Source organism: Cygnus olor, chromosome 19 (assembly GCF_009769625.2).
Source record: "Cygnus olor isolate bCygOlo1 chromosome 19, bCygOlo1.pri.v2, whole genome shotgun sequence".
NCBI lineage: Eukaryota > Metazoa > Chordata > Aves > Anseriformes > Anatidae > Cygnus > Cygnus olor.
Genome location: NC_049187.1, coordinates 4,519,366 through 4,537,165, shown reverse-complemented (window position 1 = coordinate 4,537,165; position 17,800 = coordinate 4,519,366). Strand labels below are relative to the sequence as shown.

Below are 17,800 nucleotides of genomic sequence, written 5' to 3'. Positions count from 1 at the left end.
CAGGTAGGCACTTACACAGCTTGGTGCGTGTTGCAGGGCAGCCAGCAGTTTGCATTCCTGCCCTTCCAATGAACTCCCTCCATCCCCACAGTTTTTATGCCTACAGAATGGGTAGAACAAGCCCTTTTAGCTATTTTGGGGGTGCTTGAGGTTCAGTTGGCTAAGGAAACACTCTGGTGCTCTTTTTTACACTAAACCAGCCTCCTGTATCTTATGGCTATGATAGAGTCATAAAAAGAGAGGAATTGAGACAGCCTCAACTTGAAGTGGTATGGATTAGCTAGAGGCCTTAGAGATCTACAGCCTCCTCTCCCAGACCGTCCTGCACGTTCTTCTTTGCTGATTTGAACACAACAGAGCTGGCAATCAACATAACCTTCCCAAAGGAAGTGGTTTGCATTTCATTAGATTGATTTCGTAACTGTTGGAGTCCTGTTACCACGCGGAAGATGAATGTCACGGGTGTGCATTTGATCCCTCACCGTTACTATAAATAAGTCCAACACCTTCCTCTTAGCAGGACATCATACATTTCCGCTGCTTATACATAGCTCTTGAGTCCTCCCCAAAGGGCTGGGATTTAGGAATCTATGTGCAGTGGTGTTTTCTAAAGACATTTACTCCCTGCCTTGCTTCTGTTCTCCATTTGCGTGTTGCTACCCTCAGCCCTGTGGAATCCGATGCACGAAACAAACTACTGAAGTGAGATGAGCAGGTAGCAAGGACCCTGGGGGGGGACTGTTGCATGGCACCAGCAAAATGGACGGGTGCCTGGGACACAAGTTTGACCATGACCCCCCCATCTACTTTAGTCCTTGCTGGGGAAATGCTTCGTCTGGCTCCAGATCTGGGGTAATTCTGTTCATGGCAGTGTTGGTTGCCTGTTAGATCTCTTCCTTGAAAAAGCTGTCCCTCTCTTGGTTTCTCTGTCTACGGTGACACATTTGTTTAAAATGCTTTAAGATCCATGTATCAAAGTCATAGGTAACAGTTAAAGGAAACATGAATCAAGATTGGGAAATTGCTAAGCACATGCCTGAATAACCAAGTTCTTCGGAGCATCACAAAGAGATCCCAGAAAACAAAGGTATTTGCATTCACTCATTCCTGTTCCCTGGATAGAACATGACAAAAAATAAAGCTTTTCCTTTATGAAATGTTGCACAAAAGGCATAGTTGTCTTTTTATTGCAGGCCACTTTGCAGCATGCAAAAAGATTGCCTTTCTTCAAGAGTTTGTGAATTTTTATTTTATTGTAGTCTTTTTATTTCCTCCATCAAAACATGTCTGAGTTTGAAATGGCATGACTAGGAATGAAAATTAAATACATCAAAACCGATTTTTGTTGAAATGAGATTTTGGAGCGATCAGGGAATGTTCAAGGCTTTCTCACTGCTTGTGTTCAGTATTTTTGCTAAAGAGGGATGTAGTCTGAGGAAATGGGTCACCTTTTTCCTAGAGAAAATTTCTTCAATTTTACTGTAATTCTGAAATGTCACAGGCTTTTTGGGACAAGCTGTTTTTTTTTGTTGGCTTTTTTGTTTCTTTTCTTTTTGTAGTCTTGTACAAAACACAAACATCTTTGACTATGGATGGTTTGAATTTCACTGCAGCTGTTCTCTGCAGCCTAATTTTTCAGCCCTTCACCTCTCACCTTATGCCCTTTGCTAGTAATTTCAGGCCCAGTTACCACCTGAATTCTATGCTGAGAGGGGACAGTCTCTGCATATAGCCACTGTATATATCCTGCCTTGCTGGATGTCGCTGTTAAAACTGGAAGCCTTGGCAATCAGCCTGTGTGTAACAGCACAGCTTGGAAACCAAAGGGATATTGAGCTGCAGAGCTTGGGGTGAAAGACCAGAAATGGGCGTCCTGAGGAACTGTGAGGAGGATTCACTATTTTCTCCTAAGCCAAGTAAGAGGAAATACTATTATGGCACTATCGGAATAAAGCATTAAGGATCGATGAGGGAGAGGAAGGTGGTTTTATTTTACAATGACAGAACAGATTTTATTCACTTGTGTTCTTATACCCCACATGCTCATGAGTGCTTTCTGCAAGATGCCTTGCAATGGCAGGGGTATTGAGGGATGCTCAGAAAGAGTGATCGGGCATTGGGACGGGTTGCCCAGGGAGGTGGTGGAGTCACCGTCCCTGGGGGTGTTCAAGGAAAGGTTGGATGTGGTGCTTAGGAGCATGGTTTAGTGGGTGATAGTGGTGTTTGGAGACGGTTGGACAAGATGATCTTGGAGGTCTTTTCCAACCTTAATGATTCTACGAGTCTATGATTCTATGCCAGCCATTGAGTGCTCACATCTTCTGAGTTATTTGGACTGGTGACCATGTGCTGGATCTGTGTATGCCTTTGGGTGCAGGCAGTGACCAGTCCCTCTACCCTATTGCATCTCTGCAAGTCATGATTTCCCTACAAGCTCTCTACACACAACCCAAGGAAATCCCCCTGAGAGGAACCCCCAGGAGCCCTCTCTTCCACCTGAAGGATATTCCCCAACAGAGAAGGGTATATGGAGCTTCTTCACTTCACTCAACCTGGACAAAACCCCTCAACCAGCCTGCGACACAAGGTCCCTGATGTAAGCAGGTGGCTTTGCCAACTGGCTGTCTTTAGCCATCCAAGTCACCCACCAGCACCCACGGCACATGGCTGGCAGTGCCTCCATCAGCTGAGGATGACTCAGGGCTGAGGGGGTGGGCGAGAGGGGATGGCTTTGCCATCGCTGCCTGCACGGGTACTGCTCTCGCTGAGCCCACGGGCATGGTCATGGTGCCCAGATGGCTCTGCCAGGATGGCCGTGGGGGCACAGCTGGGTGTAGGAGGCAGGAGGGGCTTGGTATTTAAACAGCAATTTTTTTCCTCCTGAATTTGAACCTTTGCCAAGAGAGTAGCACAACTGACCGGAGGGGGGTGATGGCTCCATTTTCTAACAACACCTCAAATTTTGAAACATGGTTGCATGCTGCGTTGGGGAAAATTTTGTGCTTTTTGAGAAAAAGGGCAATCAAGGCTAAATTTCTGATACTTGCTTTCCCAGTGCTGACAAATGTTGTACTTAAGTAGCCAGTAGTGCAGTAGTCAGGTACCTAAGCCTGTTACGTGAGAAATTAAAGTTCAAGCACACATATATATTACACTTTTTTCATCTGAGTTTACTATGAACCAGGACAAGTAAAGAACAAAGCTTGGAGCTGTGGTGTCAAGATTACCAGCTTGCTATAGCTAAAATTAGGGGAAAAAGCTCCAGTAGTCCAGACACCTATATCTTCAGGAAACGAAGCAAGTGCAATTTAATGAAATGAGTTGTTCCAGACTATGTTCTTGCTACAGCCTTTGGTTCATACTGCTACATTCCTGAGAACATTGGTAGACAATGGTGACCTAGTCTAGATGGTGAATTTTGGGGCAGGGCATCCCTGGCTTGATAAGAGGCTAAAAGGGGTAGAGAGTGCTCTCCATGGCATGATGTAGACCAATATTCCCCTGGAGGATAAACTATCTGCTCTATAAATTAGAATGTGTCTGCCTGTCTTCCATTTGAAACTTGCTTTCCAGAAATAATAGATCTAAATACTTTCAAGTATTAGCCAGGACTTCATGAAGAGTTCAGTCCTCTGACCTACTAGAGTCCTTCAACATGAAGAATTATCTATTAATTGTTATTATTATTTTCTTACCTGAAAGAACAATTTGGGGTCTATTCCTGTTTCTGTCCCATGCTCCTGTACAGACTTAGTTAAGTCTCTCACCATCCTATGTCTTAGTTTCCTTCCAACCTGTTGTGTCTGACTGACTGATGTGTTGAGCGTAAGAACACACAAAAATAAGAAGGGAATTGGAAGAAGTGTGGAAAAGCTAAAATTGTACTTATTATCCCAGCTTTCCTCAAGACCATACAAAATGCTATCAATGACTCAGATGTTTCCATCTGTTGCTTCAAACTGCTGGTCTTTGACAGCATGCTTGTGACAGCCCCGTGACTTCCCAGGATCTGCTTTCTCCTGAATTCTGGGTCATACTAGAGAAACATAAATACAGGAGAATATGCTATGAAAAAATATTATCAGTGTCATTGTAGTCATAACTGTAGAAGTCAAAATGCCTGTTTCATAGACAAGTTTCTCTAGGCTACCTCAGATATTTTACTGGAGAATTGCTCTGGCTATGTTTCTTGTGATTTTTATCATAATTCACAGTGAAGGAATGGGTGTCTCTACACTGTCCGTTTCAGTGCTTGGAGCACAGGACCTGGCAGCCTATTACAGTAGCTTCCTCGGTAGCTTAATAAACCATGTCTGGTTTAGGCAAGTTTTTAGGAGGAAAACAGCAACAGAACAGAACACTTCCTATTGTTGCTAATGTTTGTTAAGCTGCAGCCATGCTAACAATGCTGGAAGCTCTTGTGAAGATGTCACTCTGGCTTCTAGCAGCCAGTATCAACCACTACGTAAATTGTAGTGGCTCAAAAGAAGCGCCGTCAGCCCAATACTGAAAACAGCTGAAATGGTGTTAACAGTAATGGGAATTACTTACAAGTGAGTCTCCAGGGTGGAGAAGGCTTAAGCAGGCTGGTGTTGGAAAGGGCATCTCTAACGCCCGAGGTGTGTGCTGCTTGCAATGAAACCTGCACAAAGGATATCGTGGGGAAAGCTGACTGGGATAAACACCCCACAGGCAGTTTGTGCTGTAACCTGGTGGGCGTGATGGGAGGGAATTGGACCAGCTGACTTAGGTGAAATATGGGAGTGGATCAGTAGATGACAGATGAAGGTAACTGGTGAGCTTACTCCATGCTGAAGTGTTTAGGGGTTACTATATGTTAGCTGAGGGTGCAGAAACATCTAACTTAGAAGCAACCTCATTCAGCAGAGGGGGTAGTGACCTACTCTACTGTGCTTGCTTGTGATTGTCTGATTGCAATGGTAGCTATGTTTGGATATTAAGTCAGAGCTAGGAATCACAGCCACATATTGGATATGACAAAATTTAATACTGGTCATTAATTATGACCAAATTTAATGTCCTATCTTTTAACTTGTATTTACCTATGCTGAAACACTCTGCTTTGACTTTCTAGTAATACATTTATTCCAGTTTCATCCTCTTTTAAGCAAATTGATCTTGCCAGCACCCAACAATTACTTGCTGCCTCCTAAGAGACCCAAGTGTAGTCACATCCTAACAGAGAACACAGGACTCAGAGTCATGTTTGTCTGATTGGTTTTTAATTCAGTGCTGGAACAATCTGTTTACCCAGATACTTTCAAGGTCGCATGAAATCCACTTAACTTTGAAGTCATTTTCTTTCTTATTGTTTCTTGCAAACTTCGTGTCATTCTGGACTTATTATTCATTTCCCTTTTCTTATACAAAAAAAACCCTCAAAATTTTCAGCCCTGGAATGTTTTTATTTTTTTTATTTTTTTTAATATCAGAGAGACAAAAGGCAAATCTCTCTAACAGGAGAATCTAACAGGCTGAAATTATCGCCTAAAATAGGGGGAGTTGTTGAGGTTTCAGACACCCTATCCAAGACCAAACATATCGTCAAAGTATACACCAAGGAAAAAGCAGCAGAAGATTCTTCCTCTGTCCTGAGGAGATCAGTGACGGTGTTAGTAGTTGAAAAGCATTATTATATTTTTGCTACATGATTATCTTGAGTGACCCAGACAGTGACAGTCTTTCCCTTGGGTTCAGTTCTATCCAGGTGAATGTTCCTAAAGGAATAAAACTGGTATGGAAAGCACAGCATTAATCGAAAAATCAATAGTCAATTTATTTATCTTATTTACCTGCCAGCTGTCATATCTTAGCCTGCCTGTTTGTCTGGTTGTTATGCAAAATGCTGTCAGATTTTCAGCTTAAGTGATTTCTTTTTCATTCTTCTCTAGAATTAGATTTTTATTTCTCTCTCTCTCTCTCTCTTTTTATGGCAGAGCTTCATCCTCTGTCTAATTTGGAACTAGTTTGAATCTATGGATTGGACTTTTCTTAAATAGATTAGGGGGTATGAGTGCCAAACCCTCACAGGAAACTAATTCGTGTGGTCCTTTGAAAAGCTCAGCTTTGAAGGCTGACTTCTTCATGCTGGCCTAGATAGAGAAGGGGCCAGGCTGCAGAGAAAACTGCTCAAAGAATATTGCAGTGCTCAGCCTGGGGCTGTCTGGCATTTTGAGGGCACAGACCTCATTAAACATCACCAAGCCCACCATGACCACAGATAGCCAGTACAGACTCACATTAAGCCAGATCTGGCAGTAAAAGATAAGCATTATAGTGCTGTGGTTGTGCTCACATCCTGTCCCCATGGCATTGTTTGCAGAGTCAAGGGCTCACAGCAACCTGGAAGAGCTGTCACCCTGAGCACTGAAGATAACTACTACTTTGTGCAGCCCCTGACTGGGACAATTAGATTGAGAAAAGGAAATACAAATCAAAGCAAACAAACAAAATTCCCAGCTTTGTTGTTGGAGCATCCAGGAGGATTCCAGAGGACTTTGGGCTCAGTTCCTGATGCTAACATAAAGTTTATGCATTACCTTGGCAAGGTCTAAAAACTGTCTGTATTCTAGATCACACTCATGCTAACAACTAATAATACTTCTCTTCAACGTAGGGGCGCCCCAAAACGTTAGTCTTAAGGACTGGAGGTGCTTGGACTAAAACAAGGGACAGACACATGTCTAGGCAGACTTACACCAAAGCCCAAGAGAACAAGAAGTCTCTAGGAGCTCTCTGTCTCTGGCCTGGCATCCTACAGACATCACCAAGTCAATAACGTGTGCAATAGGGCAGGCAGAGGACATGAAGTAGTGTTTTAACCTTGCTATTACTGACAGGAATGCTGCCCTGTTTGGAAAGGCTCTGTGTGCTCATCACCTACATGGGCAGCCGATGGCTTTTGAGCTGTGATCTATAAAAAAGGATGGAGAACTGAGGAGCAGAAAGGAGCTGGGGCCCTCCCCTTGCCCACTGCCTACGGAGTGGTGGGGCTGGGCCAGTCTGCTGAGTGTGCACTGAGTGGGATGCACTAACTGCCCTGCAAACCCTGCAGTTAACACAGGCAGCATCCCAGGAGTGGGAGGTGTTGGGACGTTCTGCTTAGTGCAATTGTTATGGACTTAGTTCAGTGTCTTTCTGCTCTGTTTTTTTCTTTCTTTTTCCTTTTTCCTTTCTTTTTTTCTTTTCTTTTCCCAAACAGACTCTGTCTTGCTCATTGTTTAATACATTTAATTTCTTTTTGGTTTGAAGCTACAATCCCTGAGGTCTGTACTGAACTTGTTTCTTCACTTACATCCTTCGGTCGCCTTCGCTGTTTGAAGATGGGGAATTTAATTTGCTCCGACGGCCTCTCTCTTTCAGACTTCTCTCCCAGGGTAAAGATGCTCATGCCCTTGGATTCTCCTAGCCTTGCTGCTGCTGCATGGGTCTGGATGATGTACCCATTCCAGGCTTTTGACTTTTCTTCTCTCTTCAACATTTTTCCCCTTTTTTGTGTTGTTTCCCTGGAGGGTTCATAGTGCTAATGAGTGCGGAGGCATCCTTAGTGACTCCCTCTGTCTGACATGTATGGCCTTGATGGCTAGCTCATTAACGCACACTCTGAAGGGGCAAATATTTTCTCAGACATAGCCATATACAAGGAAAACGTGTGACAAGGAGGAAGGACTGAAATATGCATATTTGTCTCCCTGAGGCTACTGCATGTACTTCATCCCTCTATTTTCTCTCCTCTCCTTTAGGCATTAGCAGCAAGACACTTCCTACCCCTTGCAGCCATTAAAAGAGCAGACTCTATTCAGTGCTTTCACCAGATATTAGAGAGCAGACTCCCCTTGCTGACCTGGCAGGCATTTTCCTGTGTACTCTGCCCATTAGCATGGTCTGTCTACGCTGGCGAGACATTAGAGCATAAACAAGTGCCTCTCCTCCACTACTCAGACGTTAGGTCATAGTTTCTCCTTATCCCGTCTCTGCATCAGGGATACAGATTCTTCCTCCTCCTTGTTAGGAGGTTTATCTCCTCTATGAAGCCCGTAAAAGCTTCCCCCCCTGGCAGAAGTTCGGGTGCATGCCAGGGATTTCCCCCGAGGGTCACAAGGCTCTGTATTAATCCCAACTGTATCGGGAGGTACCATCATAATCCTGGTCAGCTCTTTGCGACTCCTTCACCTGGAAAACCAGCAAACAAGAGGGTTTATTTATTTATTTATTTATATTCTTTTTTATAAAGTGCCTTGAGACCTGGGGAGGGCTCACCTGTGCTTACCAGGCAGTGGCATTAAGACGGTGGTGACGCTGAGGTTTCTGAGAAGCAATGATCAGTGAAATGGCATCTGAGAAGGGTTTCTGGGAGGAAAAATTTCAGTGCCCCTTTGTACACATCATCCATAAATCCGAGGCCTGGATGGATCCTCCAAGGATTCCTAGATTCAAGGATCTAGTGGTGACAAGAAGGCAAGAGTGTGCTTACCTAGCCTGGTGCCATGGATTCTGTTTTGGCCAATAACAGCTGCTTCTGCAGAAAATGCAATTAAGTCTGACATTGAAAGTTAATAGAAAACCTGTTCTTGAAGGTGTTTTCTTCACAGATTTCAGGAGTTACTGGTTGGTTCATCCCCTAAGGCAAGAGGTGTACAGTTTCCTGCAAAACTCCTTTTATATTTTATTTTTTAGCCACTTCAATAATTCTAAGCTATTTCACTGGTCATATTCATTAATGTCAAGTCTGTTTTCCAAAATTGTACCATAATCTTGTCCTCGGGTGCATCCTACAGCACAGAGCTCTATAGCGTGCACTGAAGATTGCTGGTATTCGGAGGGTTGCTTTGAATATAAAATATGCTGGTACTGAACCAGTCAAGTTTAAAATGTGGTCAGGTACTTGTGGTCATTAATGAGGAAGCTAAACAATACTATATCATCTGCTTGACCAGTCCCAACCAAGCAACAATACACAGGCAGGGAAAACAGCCAAATACTCCAAATACTATGCTATAACCTAAAAAAAAAAAAAACAACTTGAAGAATGTCACTAAGTAAATTCAAATAATGCATAAATTAGAGGGAATTGCAACTGGCTCATAGATATTCTATGAGCAGAAGATAAACATCTAAGTTAGTTGCATAAATTATTCATCATAACATATTTGCCCAGCTTTTCTCATCAGCTCTGAAAACCACACATCTAGACATTTGGAGAGGATAATAGAACTGGGCTTTCACCTCGATGAAATGCCCTAGGAGCAGGAAGCTCCGGGGAGGGACTGCATGCAAAAGAACCCAGTGGAAAAAACTCTCCTTCAGTATGATGTGTTAGATGTGGATGCTGCTAAGGAGTTTTCTACTACATGAACGGGGACTGAAATTTTTCCTTGGTAGCAGGCGAGGTTGAAGATATAGTGACTTCTTTTAAACTCCTCCTTTTGCCTCTTGGTAGTGGTGGCAAGAGATTATTTTGGACCTGATGTAAAAATAAATAAATAAATTAATTAATTAATTAAAGTAAAATAAATAATTCCACAACCTATTTTTCCCTTGAAAAAAAATATTTACCAAGTTGTCATTTTCTCCTTCAGTCTTCTCCCATCTGTTCTGCCACTGCTTTCCATTACAGGGCCCTGACTGTAACTTTTTGCCCTGCCTGCCTCCACCCTCTGGAGACATTCCTTGGGTTTGGGTGTTGATATATCAATAAAGCCCTACTAGAACAGCTGCATGTTTCAACTCCACTGTTTTTGCTTTGGAATAGATATTTTGACAGTGACAAAAGCAAACTTTTCTATGCTCTGTCTGGTAACATGAAGCATTCCCATGGCTTTTTCTGAAAACATGCTGGCTCTAGAGGGTTTATCTCCCCTAACTTTATTGATAGCACTTCCAGGAAGGAGCAATCTGAAAGCAGAAGTGTGCTTGATTTTATGGGAACTAAAAATTGTCCCTTTGGAGAGGAAGCACAGGCAGCATTTTTCCTACACTTATGATCTTTATGGTAGGAATTTCAATTTATTATAAGACCTTGCCTGTCTTTTAGCATCCAAATTTGCATCTTCCCGTGCAGTGTAACTGCTCTGTCATGAAAGGACCATTCCTTCTTCATGCAAAGGGGATTTTCTTCTAGAGCCAGGTTTGGAATCATGAATGATGACAGCAACCTGTCTCTGGAGTGTCAGAGATTAGCTATTTTTCTTCACTTTTAAGGTTCTACCTATCATCAAAAGCTATTGTGGGTCCCCCAAACATATCTCTCCCAGAGATACTAAGTAATGGATTTTTACAGTATTTTGGGACTGCAGAGGCAACAGCTTCATACAGTAAATTCATGGATGTTGCTAACAGACTGTTGGCTCCAAATCTGTCTGTGGATAACAAGTACATGTTTTTTCCACTCATGAAGTTAAGATCCTGGTGTTCCTTCCGTCCGTTTTCTTTCCTTCCTTCCTTCCTTCCTTCCTTTCTTTCTTTTTCTTTCTTTATTTCTTTCTTTCTTTCTTTCTTTCTTTCTTTCTTTCGGGATTTTTCTGGAAAAGACCTATGCTCTGCAGATTTTATGCTTTGACATTGGTGACTTCTAGGATGCAATCTGCAGGGTGTTCTGCTTTGGGATTTTTCCTTGGCTTGGGAAAGCCTAGGAGCTACAGAAGGGGCATTGTCTCAGATGTAAGGAGACATTTTGAAAGAAAAAGCTGTCACTTTGTTGTTTTAATGAATGCACTGCTGTTAGGCAGCCTGGGGTGTTGTGATGGTATGCAATCAAAATAAATACATGCATAATTGCATTAAATAAAATAACCTAACACACATAAAATGGACCGGGTGTAGAGTCAGCCTGGGAACAAAAAACTCTGCCTTGTGATCCTGGCTCTGCAGCTGACTTATGGCATCTCATATCTGCTTGCTTGTCAGGTTCTTCACCAGCAATGTGGGATTGCTGGTGCTGGTTGACACACATTGAGAGAAAGTGCCATGTCAGTGCCAGGTATTGTCATTCCTATTATTTAAATGAAATTTCTGTCTTAAATCTTATTTAAAAGGAATAAGTGAATGAAAAGGGACAGAGAAGTCTGTGACTTGATTATCTGGGAGATGGGTTAAGATAGTGCAGAAGTGTCATAGGAGAGTGGTTATAAATAATATCCTTTCCTTTCAAGAAGGCCGTGCTCAATAGTTTTCAAAGGACATTAAGAGTTTCTCATCTTTTAGGTGCTCAGCTGGTGATGTATTTCAGAGGCCTGGTTTTTAGTTTGCAGGTGGGCAAGTTTTTCTCCAGACATTTCCCTTTGTGTTGTTTCAGAATGGATACTTTTAATAAAGAGCTGCTTTTGCAAACATTATTTTTTTCCAGTTGTTATCAGTTTTAAAGAAGGGATTTGAAAATCACTTTATAGGCTTAAGAAAGGAAGAAAGAAAGAAAGAAAGAAAAAAAGAAAGAAAGAAAGAATAATGAAAGGAATAGAGACGAAACCTCCATTTTCATCCTATTCTCTGTTTATATTTGAATCGATCCTTTTGGATAGTTTATCAAGTAAATTGTTTTTCAAGCTGATTTTTTGCTGGACTTCCTAGAGCTGAAAGATTAAGATGTTGGCACAAAGTGTTATTCCTTCAACCTGTTTTACAAAAGCAGTAGCTTTGAATACCAAGGGGGCTTGCGCACACGGGGGCAGAAAGATGTAGCAATGATCAGACCAGTCTGCATCTCAAGTATGCCTAATTGACTGGTTGTTTGGTGATGGAAGCCAGAATTTGCTGCTTCAGGGAGAGGTGTAAAACCCCAAAGTGTGTGAGGGTGAAAGAACCAGCCTGCTTTCTTCGTAGAGAAATGCAGTCCTCTGCCAGACATCTCTGGAGACTCTGAGGCTGCCTCCTCGGCGTCCCAGACCCTGATGCTCAAAGTGCATTGTGGCTGTGCAGTAATGTCTTGCTTCTCTTCTCCTTCCCCTCCCTTTCTGTCCAGCCTTGCAGCCTCATGTGTGTATCCATGCAGGGGTGTCCAGCAGGATCGTCCCCTTCACCATCCTCCTTCCCTGCCCTCAGAGGCTCTCCCTGCCCCTCCAGACTGAGAGCCTCACCCCTCTTGTGTTCCTGTCTTGTCATGTAGGGAGTTTGCCCGTTGGAAGGTGAGGAACACAGCCATCGAGCGGAGGGACCTGCTCCACAATCCACTGCCCCTGATGCCTGAGTTCCAGAGAAGCATCCGCCTCCTGGGCAGGAGACCCACCACGCAGCAGTTCATTGATACCATCATCAAAAAGTACGGCACCCACATCCTCATCTCTGCCACCCTGGGAGGTAGGTGGACAACCTGGACCCTTTCACACCAGTGTCAGTGGTGGGGTGGAGAAGGCACCGGGCAGCATCTGCAGACCTTTGGCCGTGCCACATAGGGTCTGGCTGGTAGCACAGAGCCAGGTTCCAGCTCCCCCAGCCTCATCCCATCTCATCGTTAGGTTTGAAAGCCTCCAGAGTACAAACAGCCTTAGCAAATGAATTCACAGTGCGACGGGTACATGTTCAGCATCTGCGATACGTGTGCACCTGCACTCCTCTGACACCGGCATGTATGTACTGGTGTGCATCAAAATAAAAGTGCTTCATTTAGCTGGGGAGCCTGTCTGCTGTTCCCCTGCCCCGGCCTTAATTCGGCAATAGAGTGTGTTGATCTGTTTTCTCCAGTATGAAACCAAATGCAGGGGAAAAGCATCCTTTCTGGATGGAAGTGGAGGAATTTTAAAGAGCTCCAGGAAAAGGGGAGCAAAAGGAGCTGGGCAGGGTGTGTGTGCAGCACAGGGAGGTCTGTGCTGAATGCGGGAGTGAAAGCAGTAACAGGGGCCCAACCACTGAAATAACAGCTGAGTAAAATTCCAAGTGTATAGAGAAGGACTGTAGAGAAGTTTGCCCATGCAGGCAAAATATGTCAGTGGTGCCAGAAGACAGAGAACTGTAGGGCCATTAACCCATATGCAAGCACTGCCATCGGTCCTGCATAAACATTTCAAGTACTGAGTATTGGAAACAGGAGGGTTGAAAATCAGCAACTTTCCTGTTGATTTTTTTCACTTGTATTATTTTTACCATTCATTATCCCTTTGGGATGTGCATTTAAATGCCTTTGCTTTGAGAACAGGTATCCATAAGAAGGATGCTGCACTGGTAAAGGCTCTTAGTTTTAGTACAGAGTTTGTTGCTGTCACTTCTTACAGTGTATCTGACCTCCAGCCTTGCCACGTTGCGAAGTTTGTAGTGAACTTTGAGGAATTTCTGGCCATCTGTCTGCTCCCAAAGCATTCTGCAGACACTCAGATGAGATGCAGATGAGATCAGATGTGTGCACATGATTCATGCACAAATGAGGTGGTAGGTAAATTGATGCAGTTCCACTGAAATCGAACGACCTCTCATGCAGCAACTGTCCTTCAAAAAACCTCGAGCTGCTCTTCCAGCCCAGCGACTCGAACCAGCCACTCCACCAGCAAGACGTGTGAGAAAAGGAAGGTCTCCGTGCACTGAAGTGTGCGAGTAACTGCCTGCATCAGGCCTTACTGAAATCGCTGTAAAGATAAACTCTTCTTTATTGAGGAAACAGTTTTCAGGACCGTATTACAGAGCCCAAAACAGACAAGTAAGAAACCATTAAGGAAAAAATGAGATTTCTGTTTGGGTTCACTTCTCTTTCCATTGACATGCCTTTTTTTCCTCCTCCCTGTTCACAACCCTGGAAATTTGAAATAAGAAAGACCTTTGATGTTGAAATATATTTTTAATTTTGCCTGGGTGAGGTTTTGAATTATTCACAGTGGTTTGTTTCTTCTCCTGATTTTACAACACAACAATTTTAAATATGCAGAGGCTTGTAACGAGAACCGGTGTTGGAGAAGAGTGCTAAATGCTCGATCAGCCCAGAACATGGTGAGCAACGGTGGGGGGAAAAAAGAAGGACTTATCTTGGCAATGGCAGTCCTACAGAAGATGCAGATGAGGCTGAGCATGCATTATGCAAGGAGGACACACTCTAAAGCACAATCTGTGGGCTAAACAAGACCGCTGGGACATAAAACCAGACATGTCCTGGCAATCCCAAGAACCCTGGTCTCCTCAAAAAAAGTTACAGCCATCCTGTTTTGGATTACAGTGCTTTGTAATTTAGCCTGATGCCTTATTAGGTTGCAAATGAGTGACAAATGCAGAGGACATTTTTTGCTCTTAAATGCCATCTGTTGCAGGCACCCCAGGAGGCTGGGTGATGGCTGAGGCCAGCCCAGGCTGAATACAGCAGCTATTTTCACACCTGGCCACATGAGGAACACTTCTGATGTCTTTCAACCTGCAGAGCAGCTGGGTCCCCCCGGAGCCTAATAAAAACCCAGCTCTGCTCCAGTTTAATTCTGACAAAGGGACTGGTGAGGGGTCATTTTGAGGGCATCCATGCCCTGGGATGGAGCGCACAGAGCTGAGAGCCAATTTGCAGGGAAAGCCCTGAAGGAAAGACAACTTTGAACATAGCATCCGCTTAATAAATGAGAAATTAAGACTTAATAATGCAGCAAAAGTCTATTAACCTCTCTTGATCTAAGGGTTGCTTGCTCACATACACTCTCCATGGGGATGCAGTGCTTTTCCTGGTCTGTGCACGTGTGCACTGCACAGGTTTCCAGCAATGTTATCTCTGCTCAGCACCCTTCCCTCCTAGGGACAGCTTTTGTCCTTCAGGAAAAGCATCAGATCTCATGGGCTTTACCTTCCTCTCCTTTCTTCCTCCCAGTGGAGGGGTCCAGATGCCTCAGGGAGGAAAAGTGATGGCTTTTGTTGGGAAATCTTTGATCTCCACTGCCCCAGAGCACAGGGTTCTCTCGTCTGATGTCTGGGAGCTGTCTCAGTGGCTCATTGCCTGCCTCATGTTGTCTGGGGACCCAGAGCTAATGGTGGATCTCCTGCTGATCTGAAACTGGTGTCACTACCAGATGCAATTCAAGCCAGGCTTCCCAGTTGCTGTCTGTCCAAGGCACCTCTGACCCCAGCGTTCCTCTCACTACAGTCTGCACTGAAAGGGTCTTGAGTTTTGTGCCTTGGCTATTAGAAGGAGACACGATATTTTTTTTCCCCCCAAAAAGCTGTTTTTTCCACTTCTGGTATAATCGCAGAACTGATGATACCTGAATCCCACAGGTTCCTCTAAGGTGCAGCTCAGGCAAATTACTCCAGGCCTTCCCTCTTCATTCACAGCCTCATGAAATAGAGGCATTCTGGCCCCATTTACATCAGCTGCATCTCCACGCAGCTAAATACTTATGTTCCCTGAGCAACACAACACTTTGGGCTCAAAGTACACCACTTTCACGCCGATCCAACCTCCGCTCCCCCAAACCTCTCCCACGAGGCTGTCCTTTCAGTGGCAAACAAGTCGCCTCATGAAAATTCACAAAGTCTGACCTTCCTTCAAACCCCCCTGGAAAGCTCACCTCAGCGATGAAACCTGAAAATGCATTGACAGCGGCCAGGCATCTGGTGTGCTGTAGCTGCTGCTTCTCACGCTAATCACTGCCGTCTTATTACCTCGTGCTTTCCTGGTGTTTGTTGTATACACCCGTAGTGTCTCGTCAGATACTTGGATTTTAAATCCTCCGGGAGAGGAACCATCTTCCTGCTGTGTGTGTGGATGTGACAGAGCTTTGATCCTTGCCAAGGACTCTGTACGCTGCCGCTCAGTGCATAATAATGTTAAAAGTAAGAAAGGAAATCAGAGCTGGGCATTTTCCAAGGAAAACTTTTTTTGTGGAAAGTAATAGTGATGACGCTGTTTCTGCTACAACTTTGGTTGTGGTCAGAGGATAATACGTTGTTTCTTACAAAAGATTAAAGATAGAAAGTTTTCCATGCCAGGCTTCTCCACTTAGCTCCTATGAAGCCAATTAAAAGATTTCAACTGATCAATTCCTTTGATGAAAGGTATCTTCTTTGCACCCAAAATTTCCATTTTTCATCTCAAAGCCAAAGGCACAATCCTCAACGTACCAATTGCTTGAATAAACTGAAATACAATACAAATATTTTGATTTTTAATCAGAATATTTTTGATTTGTTTTCAGACATTTGGCTTCTAGATAAAAGCTGAAACATTTCCAGGGAAAGGAAGGGGGAGGGATTACAGGCTTGTGTGGGGATTTTGTTGAGTTGTTTTGCTTTATTGTTTTGTTTTGTTTTTCTTGTTTTGTTTTCACGTAGGCAATAAAAAAACTGGGCAAATCAAATTACTTCAGCTAATTAGAATTTCTAAGAAAAGTAAGTGCTTGTTCACTAAAAAAAAAATACAAAAATGCTGAGGAGCAAAATATTTCTTGGCCTAAAAAGTGGTGATGCATTTTTTTGACCACAATATCACTGTCAGAGGCAATGTATTCATCAGTGGTACATCTATCAAACCAGAACGAATCATTCTTCTCATTAAGAAGGCTATGTAGAAATGGCATATTCCTACCTTCGGTGTCTATTATCTTCATTTATTAAAATCAGAGCTTCACATGTTAAGGATGCAGGAGGGTGTTCTCCATTTTTACTCTTTTAATGCCAGCCTCACGTTAAGAATGAACCAGATTTTAATCTAGATCACATAGCACAAATTGAACTTATAAGTAAATATTACTTCTAAGCTTTGTGTCCTTTTCATATATCTCTTGTTAGACTCAGGTTTCTGCTAATATTCAGGATGTCTGCTGCTAACAGATCCCAACTGCTTCACTCTCAGACTCTGTGCTTACTGGCTCAAATTCACTTATCGTTCCTTATCTTGAACAATGTTTTTCACTCCCCACTTAGATTCACTAAATGAGACTCTAGGAAGGGAAACCAAGCAGAGAAGGGGCTTGGTTTAACTTTTCTTATTTGCTCCCCTTCACTCACCCTTCACCCTTTTGCATGGCTGCTGAAGCTAAAGAGGTACAAGTAGCATTTGTTTGTCTTCTGTACCCACCTATGTACCTATGTCCTGATTGCAACTTAAATCATCATTTATTCCTTCTAGAAATCAGGGTGGAGACTTGCATAAGAGTGACATCTGCTCCTGCCAGGTGTGCATTGTTCTAAATGTACTGCTCACGGAGAAGAGCATTCCTCAAGTGGGCTGAATCGTCTGAATCCTTTCCAGCAGCTGGGGTGAAGCTGTACTAGCTAATAATGTCCAAAACGTCATCTACTGACTTGAGTGGAGCTGCTCTATAAGTGTGGTGGATCTAGCCTTAATGGTTGAAAAGAGAAGGAGGCTCATATATTCTAGCTCCTTAGCACTGATGAGGAAGGGTAGATTCATCTGAGAGTGTTGAATTTTTCTTTCTTTCAGTGCAAAATAAAATATCATGTGTTCCTGTTGAGGTGACCCTACACGGCAAACTCCTGGGCCCCACTGACAGCTCCTTTTCTTTTTGCTGCAGGAGAGGAGGCCTTGACCATGTACATGGACAAAAGCCGCCTCGACAGGAAGTCAGGAAACGCCACCCAGAGCGTGGAAGCCTTGCACCAGCTTGCTTCCTCCTACTTCGTAGACCGTGATGGCACCATGAGGAGACTCCACGAGATCCAGATCTCTACCGGAGCAATCAAGGTACCGTGTCTTGCTCCAGGAAGCAAGAGGATCATATTCCCATGCCAATAATGTGGGGACTTCGGGCAGGGCTTCGCCAGTCCAGTGTAATATCTTTCTTGATGACAAGTTGTTCTGTTCCCACACTGATTTCCCTAGGGTGAGTTGTTCTGGTAGGGACCTTACAGAAGAACTGATCTCCCCAGG

The 17,800-nt window shown here is 43.6% G+C and overlaps 1 protein-coding gene across 2 annotated transcripts in view; it reads left to right on the top strand.

Annotated features, from left to right (window-relative positions):
* The window catches only part of BRINP1 (BMP/retinoic acid inducible neural specific 1), an 85,696-nt gene that overhangs the window by 46,881 nt on the left and 21,015 nt on the right, over nucleotides 1-17,800 (top strand). The window contains exons 1-4 of one of the 2 annotated variants that reach the window (XM_040531828.1): nucleotides 4,674-4,892; nucleotides 10,927-10,999; nucleotides 12,122-12,312; nucleotides 17,445-17,614. In XM_040531828.1, the coding sequence (XP_040387762.1) occupies nucleotides 4,835-4,892; nucleotides 10,927-10,999; nucleotides 12,122-12,312; nucleotides 17,445-17,614 (492 nt within the window). In that variant the 5' untranslated portion in view covers nucleotides 4,674-4,834. Of the gene's footprint in view, nucleotides 1-4,673; nucleotides 4,893-10,926; nucleotides 11,000-12,121; nucleotides 12,313-17,444; nucleotides 17,615-17,800 lie in introns of those variants that run through there. The other variant, XM_040531827.1, reaches the window with a different exon arrangement.